The sequence below is a fragment of the Thunnus maccoyii genome, chromosome 17 (assembly GCF_910596095.1).
Source record: "Thunnus maccoyii chromosome 17, fThuMac1.1, whole genome shotgun sequence".
In the NCBI taxonomy this organism is placed as follows: domain Eukaryota; kingdom Metazoa; phylum Chordata; class Actinopteri; order Scombriformes; family Scombridae; genus Thunnus; species Thunnus maccoyii.
In genome coordinates this window covers 16301771-16314948 of record NC_056549.1, presented here as the reverse complement: position 1 = coordinate 16314948, position 13178 = coordinate 16301771, and the positions used below count along the sequence as shown (strand labels likewise).

Here is a 13178-nt window from a genome sequence, read left to right as displayed (position 1 = left end):
CAAGGGTCCCTACAGAGATAGACCTTTTTGTTTACATTTCGCCTCTTCCGGTCTGTTTGTTATTATTCTGGCAGGTGTCTAACCTGAAACAGAAGGCCTAAGCCCAATGCCCACACTCAAAGACTCCCGTAACCTCGTCAAGTGCATGAGGGCTCTCTCGCAGACCTTTTGAGCCCTTTATGCACACTTTCTGTAAGTCTGTATTTCTGCAGACTTTGCCCGAGGAAATTACCCACAGTTCATAGCACTGTGATGTTAAATATGGGATTACCAGGGGAAGCCCGGAAGCGTGAAAAAAAAGATTATATACCATTTCAAGCCCTTGCAGCCTCTGACGTCAATTTAGTCCATGAGAGTTCAGTGCTTAGGCCTTAGGGGGGATATTGGGAAGTCTCAGAAGACTGGGCCAGAAGTCTCTCTCAAGGAAAAGTCTCGCTCTGAAATCTCACAATAGGTGAGTTGTTGCAGGAAGACAACAGTGGAAATACGGGTGAGAGTTGGACAGAGGATGGTTTTTTTATCTTTTCAATAACACTAAGCTACACTTTCTGTACTCAAACACAACAAACTCTTTCCGACACTATTCTTTCCAAATCTCACTCACATTTTCTTCATTCCTTCTCTCTTCCTTTTATTTCAATCTGGAAGCTGATTCAAAATGACTGACAGGGCTACTAATAGCTAATGCTATGGGAATATCACATACTCAAATGGAATGTTTACAAACCTCATCTGATTATTAACTGTGCATTGGTAGGCTACAAACTAACCCTTAGCTATAAAACAACAAAGTTATATATTCCATGGCTATCAGAAACTTTAAGAAAAACATAAAACAATGATAATAATGAATGAATCAGTCTCTGCTGTGATAAAATCAACACCTGGGTTGTAATCCCATTTGTCTGGTGCCCTGCTGTCCACCTGGTCACCATATCAAAAACTGTAGATTATATTAACAGGCTCAGAGTTAATTTAGTTAGGGTATTATCACAGTTTAATTAACTTACTAATGTTAGTCTGTTACTAACCTCAGTCACATATGCATAAGAAGCTCCAGTCTGTTATAAATCTAGTATAACGAGTCCTCTTCCACGGAGCCCGTCATGTTGCACTGCCATGTTTCTATCTTTCTACAGTAGCCCAGCATGGACAAACCAAACACTGGCTCTAGAGAGGGCCTGTCGCATTTTTCGCGAGTTTCACAGTCACCGTAGGTTCTCCTACAAACTTGGAAAGGAGGACAAGGGTATTTGGTTGGTTGCAACCTCACCACTAGATGCTAACCTGTGAATATGAGAGGGGGGAGATGAAGGAGTGGTCTGCTCACTGGCCACTACGCTAATACTTATGTGCATTCACGCACTACACAGTGATGACCCTTCCTTCTTTTATAATTACCTTGGTCAAGCAATGTGCGAGGAAGGATCAATTAAGGGAATTGTGATGTACCCATAGAGAAAGAAAAGAGAATGTGACTCCTGAAGAGGTTTGCTCATGGTTGTCTCTCACAAATCTCAGACAAAAGACAGAAATTGGGCAATGAAATCACTGAAAGCCAGCAGGCTAGCTAATCATTGATCAGGACTATGGTACACAGAAACAGAAACCCACTCAGACCACTTAAACATAAATGACCAAGCAAAGCAGAGAGCAAACAGAGGAGCTTAAGTAGACTGAACACAACAGGTGCAACCAATGATTAATCAACACAGGTGTAAACAGTCTAATTAACTCAAGACTGCTCAGTAGATAAAACTTAGTCAGAAAGAGAGAATAAAGCCCTGCTGTGGCACAAATTATCTGCTTTCCATTGTGGTCTAAACGTCAGACGGGAGTCAATCCTCTCACACTGAGTGCAGCAGAAATTTCCCATAAAGTCCTGAAGATAGAGAGAAATCAGGATCAGACAGCATCTAACCCCTGACTGAACTGTTGCTCTGTTCAAATGTTTGTTTGATCCTGTCAGGTTAACACTCACATTCTGTCTGGAGATACATTGATAGTGGTGGTATGATATGATACTCTATGATGTAATATGTAAGACATACAATGTAAGACATTGCAGTTCTGTGTGATATCTCCACTGGTGCAGGTTTAATTCATACTTTCAGTGCCCATTCATACATTGTTTCATAGGCAGATAATGTTGTATTTACATCTTGACAACACTGTCCTTTACTGCCGTATCTTTCATTGATGGCAATTTGTAGTGTCTTAGAAGAATGTTAACTGCAAATCAAAATATAAATTATTATTATTATTATTAATGCTTTTTTCAGTAACCTCTTCCTGTCATGGTGCAGACTGAAATTCGCTTCCCATTTATGTCTATGTGGAACAAGGCAAGCCATATTTGCAAATTGACTCACCTCCTTCACTTCACACGGAGGGGAAATCGCAGGGTTCTTCAATGTCCAGCCAGTTTGAGAGAGGGGAGGGATTGACCTCTCATTCAGGAAATATTGTTAGTTTATTTTCTTGTTTTGTAACTGTTTTTAATTCACAACTTTGTGGGCTGTTAACATTAGCACGCTAGCCAACTAAGGTTGGCGATATGCAATCTGTTCTTATTGCCAACAAATTCCATGAAAAGACCAAAACACACAATTAATGATTCAGCTGACAGGTGTTGCCTGTGTAGCCAAAGCCTGGTAAACAATAGCTTATTCCTCTGTGCCATTGACCTCAATTGTTGTCCAAAAACTATTAAAAGTGCATAAATGAGCCACACAGTTGACCTGTGTGACATTTTCCCTCATTACCATGAACATGGACACTGTCGTTTATTTTGATTCAATCCGACATATAACATTCTGCTGCTGCAAATGCTCCCAAAAGTACCAAATGTGTAATAATTTGCAGCTGAAAATAATCCCCAACAAAGGTACTAGTTACTCTTGTTTTAGTACCATTTCCTAAAATATACAGTGCCCAACTATCTTGGGAAACTAGTGTTCGGGACCTGTTTTTAAAGATTTACATCTTCATTTGGTACAAATGGCCTTAGTGCTAAGAGCTGCAGACAAGGTCAGGAAGTCAGAAAGTTCAGAGAGACAGATTAACACACTGTTGGTTTTGGTGTTTTCATTGGATTTGTTGACAAGAAAAATACAGAGTTTACTTGCTTTAATCCTGTTTACTCTGTTTCTTTGCTGTCCCATGCACTGCAGGTAAGACAAGGTTATCAGCAAACAAATCTTCATGCGCTGTGCAGGGGAACAGGAAACCAGAGTTCACCATGTACCATACTGTATATCCTCTGCGTCACTGTTGTCATTGCTGTATGTGAGAAGACTTAGCTGTGTATTAAATTTTAGACTTGAAGGTATCTTGTATTTTTCTGCAGGAGGGAAACATCTGGTAGTGTATCTTTCCCCAGTGGAAGGTATGACTGCTTTCATGTGTTGTTTTTTGATCTGATGTGGAAAACTGGTCTCAGCAGGCAAGTCACAGGCATTAACAGGAAGGAACAGGAGGACTCCTTCCTTCTGCCTTAAAACCTGCTGCTATGACAGACAGCTGTACCCCTCCAGAGCGTAACAATTCAGCTGCAACCAATGTCAAGTTCATCAGATTAAACCCTTCACACTGTCCCAAGCCATTTTTCTCTCCGATAACATCTTTATAAGCACAATATTTCCCCCCCTTATGTATTGCTCACTATCTCACATCTAAACTCCAAATACTTTCATTGCTTACTGTAGGATAAATGTGTGTAATTTTACCACAACAGCAAAAAAAAATCTGCACAAGCTTTAAAACCCTTTCACACCTGGGGTTTGATTGTTTTACAATTGATATGGAAGTAAACAAAACAGCAAACTCAAGCATACTGTGTGGGAGCATTTTTAATTACTAAATATAGTTATATAGAAATTCATCAGGATGTTCCTTTATAATTTTTCAATAAAAATCAAGGTGCATGAAAATAATCTGCACATAAAAAGGAGGCAGATGTTCAAAAACAGGAAAAACGGCTCAAGAGAGGCTGTTTGTGATAATTTATAATAAAAAAAATCACACTTTAACAATATTCAAGCATTTAACAGTGCGCTGCTGTAAGAAGTTAAGCAGGTTTATCTTTAAAACCAACAGATCCAAACAAAAAATAAACTTGTACAATACAGATAGATAGTATGGATTTTTTTTTTCTTTCAGGCTTGTACAGATTGTAGCGTATAATTCAAGCCTTTATTCTCAGCTACCAAGCATTTGGACGGGTGTTTCATTCAGTGCAGAGTGTTAAAGTGATGATGTTATTAACACTTCCTCATCAGGCACCAAATCTCCCTGCACTGACTTTGGAAACAGAATGTCCTGACATCTTGTTTGAACACCTCCACATATTTTTGGATCAACGCCATACCACCTTAATTGTTGACGCTGTACAGAAACAGAGGAACAGAGGAAAAAGGTGGTGCCGTGCCGTTCTACTGTAATTTAATCAAATCAAATTGCTTTGAAATGAGTTTTGTTTTTAGCCATGCTAGCGGTCTGACGGCCTACCACTTCCGTCCGATTGCCATGAAATTTGGTACACACATTCAAGTTCCCAAGAGGAAAAATTCAAATGACTTTGGTAATCCTTTGACTTTTCCTCTAGCAGCACAATGAGGTTAACATTTGTAGTTCAGAGGGAAATATCTCAACAACTAATGGATTGATTGTCATGAAATTTGCTCCACATATTCAAGTTCCCAAGAGGAAAAATTCAAATGATCCTTTGACTTTTCCTTGAGCGCCACCAGCAATTGACATTTTTGTTTCAGAGTGAAACTTTTGGATGGATTGCCATGAATCTTTGCACAAACATTCATGTCCTCCTCAGGATGAATCCTACATACTTTGATTATCCTCTAATGCCATCATGATGTTTAAACTTTTATTTTCTATTGATATATTTCAACAATAAGTTCTACTACTTGATGCATTGCCATGACATTTAGTTCAGACATTTATGTCCCAATTAGCATTAATTGCAAGGACTTTGGGGATCCTCTGACTTTTCCTTTAGCACCATCATCAGGTTGAAATTTTAATTATTCCAATATTTCAGTTTGCAAAACTAATAAATATTGTATCAGACTCCGCTGTACTTTGTGTTTTGCTAATTAGCACTAAACACTAAACTGAGATGGTAAACATTATAACCGCTACAAATCAACATGCTAACATAATCATTGTGAGCATGGTAGCATGCTGATGTTAGCTTTGAGCTCAAAGCACTGCTACGATCACAGAGCCGCTAGCATGGCTGTAGACTTTTAGTCTTGTTTCAATGAAGAGATCAAACAAATTGGACATTTGAAGACTTATTTTCACCAATTTAATGTCTAAATGCAGCAAACCAAAGGTGTGTATTCACCTCCCTATCATGGTTCTAAACAGCATATTATTTCTCAGGATCCAATGGCTGTAACTCTGTTTTGGATCAAATTGAGGTTAAGCAAAGCTTTGAGAAAGCCAATTCTAGCTCACTAGAATGATTCTGGTTTGGATCCATATTCCGGTGACGTTGGCAACTCCTGTGGCCTTTGATCCTTAAACCTAAGAAGTTAGAAGTCACGGTCCCAACCAGAGAATTCCTCATCTGCCTTAGTCTGGTCATGAGGGAAACGATCAAAGTTGATGTAGCAGGGGCCCTGGAGGAGGAAAGATAACTTAATGTTGATTAAAGAATTATGGAAGAAGTTGATACATACAATCCTGTTAAACCATAACTAATTAACAATAGTTAGATGGTTTTACGTAGTCCTGAAAATCAATAAGGCTTAAAATTACACCACAAAAAACTTTCTCCAAGTGAACTTTGGTTCAGAAATCCTTAAACCACACAAGAACGAAATGCTTGGCTGGTGGTTTGACTTACCTTGCGTATGAGCCGGACTGTGGGAGGGTCGACCTGACCCATACGCAGCTTGTGCCAGTTCATATTGCTGAACCACCTGTGAAAAGATGAGGGAGATTACAGGTCAAAAATAGAGAGAGTGGGAAATTACTGAAATTATTAATCCTAAAGTGAAAGGCTCCTTAGGCCTTCTCACCCATATCTTGGGTGAGAAGATCACTTATTCGTGACATGTTGCCATGGTTACCTATGATGCCGGACATCTTTGATTCCATTCTTGGTGTTACCTAACCTCTGACCTGGCCGAGGTCTGCAAACAAAAACACACAGCCAGAGGACATTTCCATTTTATTCATGAGCTTCAACTTTTCAAGAGATTTGTATTCAAAAAACATTTTTAAAATAACAGCACGCATCACAATACAGTGTAATGATTGGCACATATCTTCTATAATTCATGCTCTACACTGAGATAACTCAGCCCAATGTTCTGTATAAGTTTCACATGCATATTGTATGATCCAGTTCTATTTTATGAATAAGTTATTCAGTCAATACACTGAGTTAATTTTGAATGCACGTTATCAGTGTGAAAAAATTGAATCATAATGCAACAGTGAATATATTCCTCTCACCTGCACAGCTTACTAATGATGGACTTGGCTGCTTCACTCATGTAAGGAGGATACTTGAACACCCCATCCAAAATCTTGGGATAAATCTTCCCTGGCTCTGAACTTGAAAAGGGAGGGCTGACAAGATGAAAAGAGAGAGCTTCAATCTTCAAAAATGGCTACAAAAACCAATCAATCAGTTGCTTTTTGATTATCTGAACCTGTGAGTGAATTATGAAAAAAGAGACAAGGCTGTGTTTCACTTCTGCAGATGTCAGTCATATTTCCCTGCTGCCACCTACTGGTTAACATGGAGGCTTGACTCACTCATGTATTAGCTCACTTCATCATATTTGTCTGTTATCACCTAAAATCCTCCTTTTGCTGCAGAATTTACCAGTTTTGATCATATATTAATACAAACTCATGAGATATGAACTCTATAAGACAGTAGCATGTGTCTTTTCCTCCAAACAGACAGGGAAAGTGAAAGATTAGGTCTTTTATAGTCAACAACTTATTTTATTAGTGTGAGTATAATACCTTCCTGCCAGTAGCTCAAAGATCAGGATGCCAAGGGACCAAAAGTCGACTGCAAAGTCATGTCCCTGGTTCTTGATGATCTCAGGGGCCATGTACTCAGGAGTACCGACAAATGAATAGGTTTTCTCACCACGCAACATCTCTTTAGCAAAGCCAAAGTCCACCTGCATGGAGACACACACACATGAAGGGAGGAATATTTAAATCATATACATTATCATTTGCATAGAAGGAGCATCTGTAGGTGTAGCCTCTTGGTATGGAAATCCCTTGGTGAAAAAGCCAAAAACAAAAAACAAAAAAAACAGAAACACATGCTCAAACACCCCTGACAAGTGAGCTTTACTTAGAGTTAAAGAATATAGAAATCAACACACATACATACAAATGACTCACCAGTTTGACGTAGCCCCTCACATCCATCATCAGGTTCTCAGGCTTCAGGTCTCTGTACATGATGTTCTTCTTATGCAGGTAGGCGTAGGCCTCCACCACACAGGCAGTGCAGAACGTAGCAATCGGCTCGTCAAAACGCCCTCTGACAAAACAAGCACATAAGACATAAGAAGATAAACTACTGCTCTCTCCTTCCACTTGCTTGCTTTCAAAACTTTTGTTACCTTCCGACACTTTCTATTGTTCTTTTCTTCTATCAGGCGAGTAACAACTCTTGGCAATTGAAGTTTGTTTTATGGTTGCCACTATAGATTGCTTTGGGTAACAGCGTCGGCTATAGTATATTTCTCTGTGTCGGATAGAGGCAGCAAGAGAACAATAGGTGCAACTTCAAGTTTCAAGTGGTGAACTCAAGATGTACCAATAAGAATGAATAAAAAATTAAACCAAAATAAATCCACCACTGAAACTTGAATAATTCCGCATCTCTATCCCACACATCACAGTATGACCTGAATGAATTTGTAAATTACTTAAAGCTTCAGAATGTCCCTATTTAAAGTGACTTCAGCATCAGTGGTTTTTAATTTTAGATAATTAACTTTAGTGTTAGCTTGTTGTCCTTTGCTATTATCAGTATCATCTGTGTTGTGAAATTGTGCCCCCATAAAAACTGTTGACTCATGACACTCCTGATCTTGTGTAATGGTCCAACCCAACACCTTGTTTAAACAAGACAAATATCTACATTAGTGAATGAAAAACTCTTTTTTTTTTTTTTGGCTGTGTTTTCTCACACTTCTTTGAGTTTGGTCCAGACCTCCCCACCAATACAGAACTCCATGACCATGTAGATGTATCGTGTGTCTTTGAAGGCTCCATAAAGCCTGAAGAAAGAGGAGAAAGAGAGAGTAAAAAACACACATTTTCAAGTTCTCTGTTCTTTACACAGTGTAATTAAACAATTACAGTCAGCAACTTTGATGGCAGATACCTGACGATGAAGTCACACTGGATGGATTTAAGGATCTTCTTCTCAAACAGCATGTGCTCCTCCTGCCTCTTCATAACAATGTGCTTCTTGCTGACTCGCTTCATGGCATAATATTTCCCATGGTTCATTGTGGTCATCTTAGAATAGCAAAAAAGAAATATTGATCACTACTAAGTTATCAGAGCTAAATGTTCTAAAGGAAACATCACACACAGATAAAACATTTTGTAAAAGATTTGAAGTCAGTAATTATCTTTACTGGGTCAATGCCAAAACAAACACACTCACCAGCTCAACACGGCCAAACCCTCCAACTCCAAGGGTGACAGGGTCTCCTTGAAAACGACCTTCCTGGTACAGTGCAGGGACCAGGTCCTTAAACCTCAGAGTGGAGCTGGGACAAAGAGAGACACAGAAATTCCAGCCTAATGAGACTTATTTCATCTGAGATCCTAAAACTAATTTGTGTGATTCTTATTCTTATGTTTCATCTTTCACAGCTGCTCACCTCATCTTTGGAGCCTCTGGAGCCTTTGCCTCCTGCAGCACTTTAGAGCTTGTTGTAAAAACAAAATGAGAGTCAAAAAATGAGCAGGAGAGTCTATTACAATTACATTTAGACTACACTCTACACTCACAAGATGGTGGAAAAGAGCGATGATTATGAAATATTTTACAGTACGTACTCATCAAAAAGCTCCAGATGCTCTATGGGAATTGTCTCCTCAAATACCCTGAAGAAAAAAAGGCATTTTAATCAATCTTTCTGTCAATCAGCAAATGGTAAATACACAACAGAAAGCAAACACAGTGCAAACAAAGTGACACTGACAGAGAACAGATACATTGGAGTAATTCAAGCATCTTTCTCTGCAGGACCAGCAGCCGTCACTGCAGAGTCTGACTAAACAGGACTATCACATTCATTTACACTCAGAATTCAATGTCGCGTCAAACTTACTCCTTGTCAATGGCGAAGCAGGTAACAGGGCCGTCGGCAGTGCAGGTGGCAGTTCTCAAGACCTCGCTGCAAGAGGGAAAACATTGCACATGTCAGCCCAGGAAAACAGGATGTCATTACTGTCAATATATATATTTGTCAAAACCTTGGCATGGAAAAGTATTTTTTAAATTGAGAGGAAACTTTGCATTAGCACCTGAAGTCAGTCACAGCTTTACCTGCTTTACAGTATGTTTTGCTTTGCTGCAACAGATTGGCACATCTTTATGATCATGGCAGCTGATTTGTTGATATACATGCTTTTCCAGCACATAGTTATATGTTGATTCAGAAAAGTAACTTCTCCCAAAGAGGTGAGAAATATTGCATATTAATTAATTTGTTGATTTGTAGGCTGCACAATTCAGAAACCAAAAAACTTGCTAATAAAATAAAGCTGACTTATATCCAACAATTCAGAGGCAAACAAACACTATGTGGATGAAATTTGATTTGTAATAAAAAGCCAATATCAAACCAATGTTTTTATATAATTATACTTGTTTTTCTTTTTTGTTTTTGTTCAGTACTTCAGACACACACAATGACCAGCTACAACTTTACCACAGAAGATTAATTTGTAAGAGTTGACAAATATAAGAAAGCAAGTTTTGCTATTTCTACCCAAATAATAATAATAAGAGGTTTCTCCGTGTGTGTAATCTATTTACATTTTCGAGATTCTGCTCAGTGCGACGGCAGAGTGATTTAATTTTCTTTACTGATTGCACATTTAAAGATAATCGGTAGGTTGCACAACCGGACTGTCAAAGATGACAGCAGCCGGGGACAGTGCACAGAGCAGTGGATGTTGCACAAGGCTCTCGCAAATGTCCTCAGGCATGTGTGGCGTTGCCATGGTTACCGTATGAGGGCCTGTTCCCCGAAATGTTCCCCTTTTCCCATCCTACGAATCTGCTTCTGTTGTCCATTCACGTTCTTTGTCACCAAGACCTGATGGGGTAGAACACACATGAGAAGGAGAGAAAGAGAATGAGTGCATATAAATATATATACTATATATGTATATACTCATACACAGGCTGGTATTAAATTTAAATATGAGTTTGTGCACACAGTAGGTACAATATTACCTCTCCTTTGAGGATGATGTAGAATGTGTTTCCCTCTGATCCTTCTCGAACTATAACATCTTTGTCCTGGTACTTCACCTGGAAAAAACAAGAAGAAAAGAGGCAAGAATATAAAGATCAGGTATCATTTGTTTATACTGAAATTAGAGTTTGTTCTTGGATGCTGAGATTCAAAATATCAACATTTTAGGAACTTAAAAAACATAGCCATTCATGTTTGAGTTTATTCAATGTGTATTCATTTTATTAATGATTTGTATCAAATGATAATGATTTGTAACACTCGACATTCACAATGGGACATATAAGTACTCACCTCCTCCATGGAGTCAATGATTTTGGACAACTGGACATCATTCAGGTCCTTCAGAGTACGAGAGCTGTGACAGCATGAAAATATAGCAGCAGAGTTAGAAATATGAGGTGTTATAAGTGCCAACACTGCTATGGCAGGGCGACATGAAAGTTAACAACCAAACCAAGATATTAAAGCTAGCTGAAGAGATCTGTTCTGTCATTCAGGCTGTAAACTTACGTCTTCAAGAAGCCCATGAGCTGCTCCCGTTTCTTCTTGGACTTGTTAGCTATGATGGTCCTGTAAGTCTGTCGCTCCATACACCACAGACGCACCAGTGTCTTCGCTGCAACATGAGCAAAAGTGGTAAAAGCTTAAGTTAAGCCTGTAAAGTCTGGTACTTTCATTAGTAAAGACTATACAAGAATGTTATTGATACCAGTGAAAACCTCTCACATCCAGTTACCCCTGACCTACTGGGGCCCTGAGCAGAAATTCTATTTATAATTGAATTGAGGTTTTTTTTGTTTTTTTTTAATAAAGTGTAGAAAAGGGTACACTTTTTAGACCCTTTTCTATATCCACATTGCATTCAGTGCACTCAACATCTGTTTCCTTCTAAAATCTTAGAGAGGCTGGGCCTCTGCTGATCTCAGGTCTGCTTTGGCTCTTTGTTATTAGGTGCCAGGCCTCCTCATGACTCTACTGACAGGTAGCTGAAGCTACAGCAGTAGATTTACAAGGGATAGAACATCCCTGGACCCTTTATGTTTCCCTCTGTTGGAGTAGGATGTTGCTTTCAACCATCGCTGACAGCTATATGCTGGGCTGAGGTCCCCACGGCACCTCATTAATCACACTTTAACATGGTGTTCAAAATCCTCTTGCATGAAGATAAAGAATCCTATCATAACATCTGCACATAGCAACAAGAGGCATCATTACAGGGGCTGACCTTTGACTGTTGCTGTCCGTTTGCAGTTGTACAGGATGGCCAACTCCCCAAACACATCACCTCTGGTTAGGGTTCGGAGGTTCCGGCCTGCCTGGGTGACACAGAGCTCACCAGCTTAAAAGAGGGACAAACAGAGAAAATAAAGATTTTTGTTACATATTTCTATTCCAATTTGTTTTTCATATCAAAATAGAAAGCCTTAGAACATCTCTCAGTTTGAAATGCAAAGAAACTGAAGCACATGCACACAGAAAGACACACATTAATATACACATACACTGTGTCCCCACCTGCCACTATGTACATGCTGTCTCCTTCAAAGCCCTCTTTAATGACTTCATCTCCGGGGCTGAAGTCAGACGTCACTAAGAGATCCACCATCATGGCTGTTTGCTCTTCGTCGAGGCGGCTCAGGAAGTCATTCTTCTGGATGGCTTTGACGATCAGACTCGTCTCACTGGTAACAGAAGGTGATTTAAGGTCAGTTTAATTCTTGGGGGGCTTCCATGCAATATGTAAAGGTATTTGGCATGTTATTAAGAGTCAGTTAGACCAGAAAAACCGCAATGAGAAAGCCAAAATCCTGTTTTACCTTTTTTAATCTAATAAAATGTACTGAAATGGGATTGTTATCTCGTCAGCACTGATTACTAACCTGACAGTTTTCTTGACCCTGGTGCTTGTAATTTCCAGGGTCTCAGGGATTGGTTCAGGAGCGATGACAGCCGCGCGACTTGTCCTGACCTCCGGTTCATTACTGCTCTGGGAGGGAAAATCTGAAACAGACAAACAGGGGGAACACAAATGATGGGTTAGCTAAATGGCTGCCATGTTTCAGCTGAATGTTATATCAAATATCCCCTCTATCAGGTGTCTATGCCCTTGGTGCCCACGATGGCCTCTTACCATGATCAGGATAATCACCCTGCAGCTCCTGCAAAAGTTTTTCTTTCTCCTGGAGTCGTTGCTCTGTGAGGATGAATCCAGATAAATATGTTTACTGAGCAAAACACCACCAAGAACATCTTAATTTTGTGTTGCACTTCCTCTAATTTCTCTCCTTCGTGGCAGACATGGATGAAAATGTCACAAAACTGCAGCAGGAACATGCATTAATGTGATTTTAAAAAAATATATATTGTTGTACACACCCAACTCTTTGTTTTGCCTCTGCAGCTCCTGGTTAATCAGACATTGCTTATCTAGCTGCTGCCTCAGGTCCTCTAGTTGCTTCTCCATGCCTATAATAGAAAAAATACAGTAAAATAAAGATTTATGGGAGAAATGAAGAAGAAGAGAGACAGATACACTGCAGCACAACTATGCATCTGCACTGTTTCTTTAATGTTACAGCGTCACAATCTTTTTCACAAGGCACTGAACTCCACTCCACTGCCTGCACACAGCCCCGCTGAATAATGCAGACTAATGATGGA

The 13178-nt window shown here is 39.5% G+C and overlaps 1 protein-coding gene across 1 annotated transcript; it reads right to left on the bottom strand.

The window, feature by feature from the left end:
• Window positions 1–5247: 5247 nt before the first annotated feature.
• Window positions 5248–12981, bottom strand: prkg3 (protein kinase cGMP-dependent 3). Its single transcript, XM_042391237.1, has 21 exons — window positions 12899–12981; window positions 12649–12742; window positions 12398–12558; window positions 12033–12199; window positions 11743–11856; window positions 11028–11133; window positions 10809–10872; window positions 10493–10570; window positions 10264–10352; window positions 9360–9425; window positions 9085–9132; window positions 8907–8954; window positions 8687–8792; window positions 8399–8535; window positions 8202–8291; window positions 7405–7546; window positions 7009–7172; window positions 6487–6603; window positions 6099–6161; window positions 5873–5948; window positions 5248–5645 (listed from the first exon to the last, which is right to left on the bottom strand). The coding sequence occupies exons 1-21, from the start codon at window positions 12979–12981 to the stop codon at window positions 5559–5561; spliced, it is 2100 nt and encodes a 699-aa protein (XP_042247171.1). The 3' UTR covers window positions 5248–5558.
• Window positions 12982–13178: the final 197 nt, after the last annotated feature.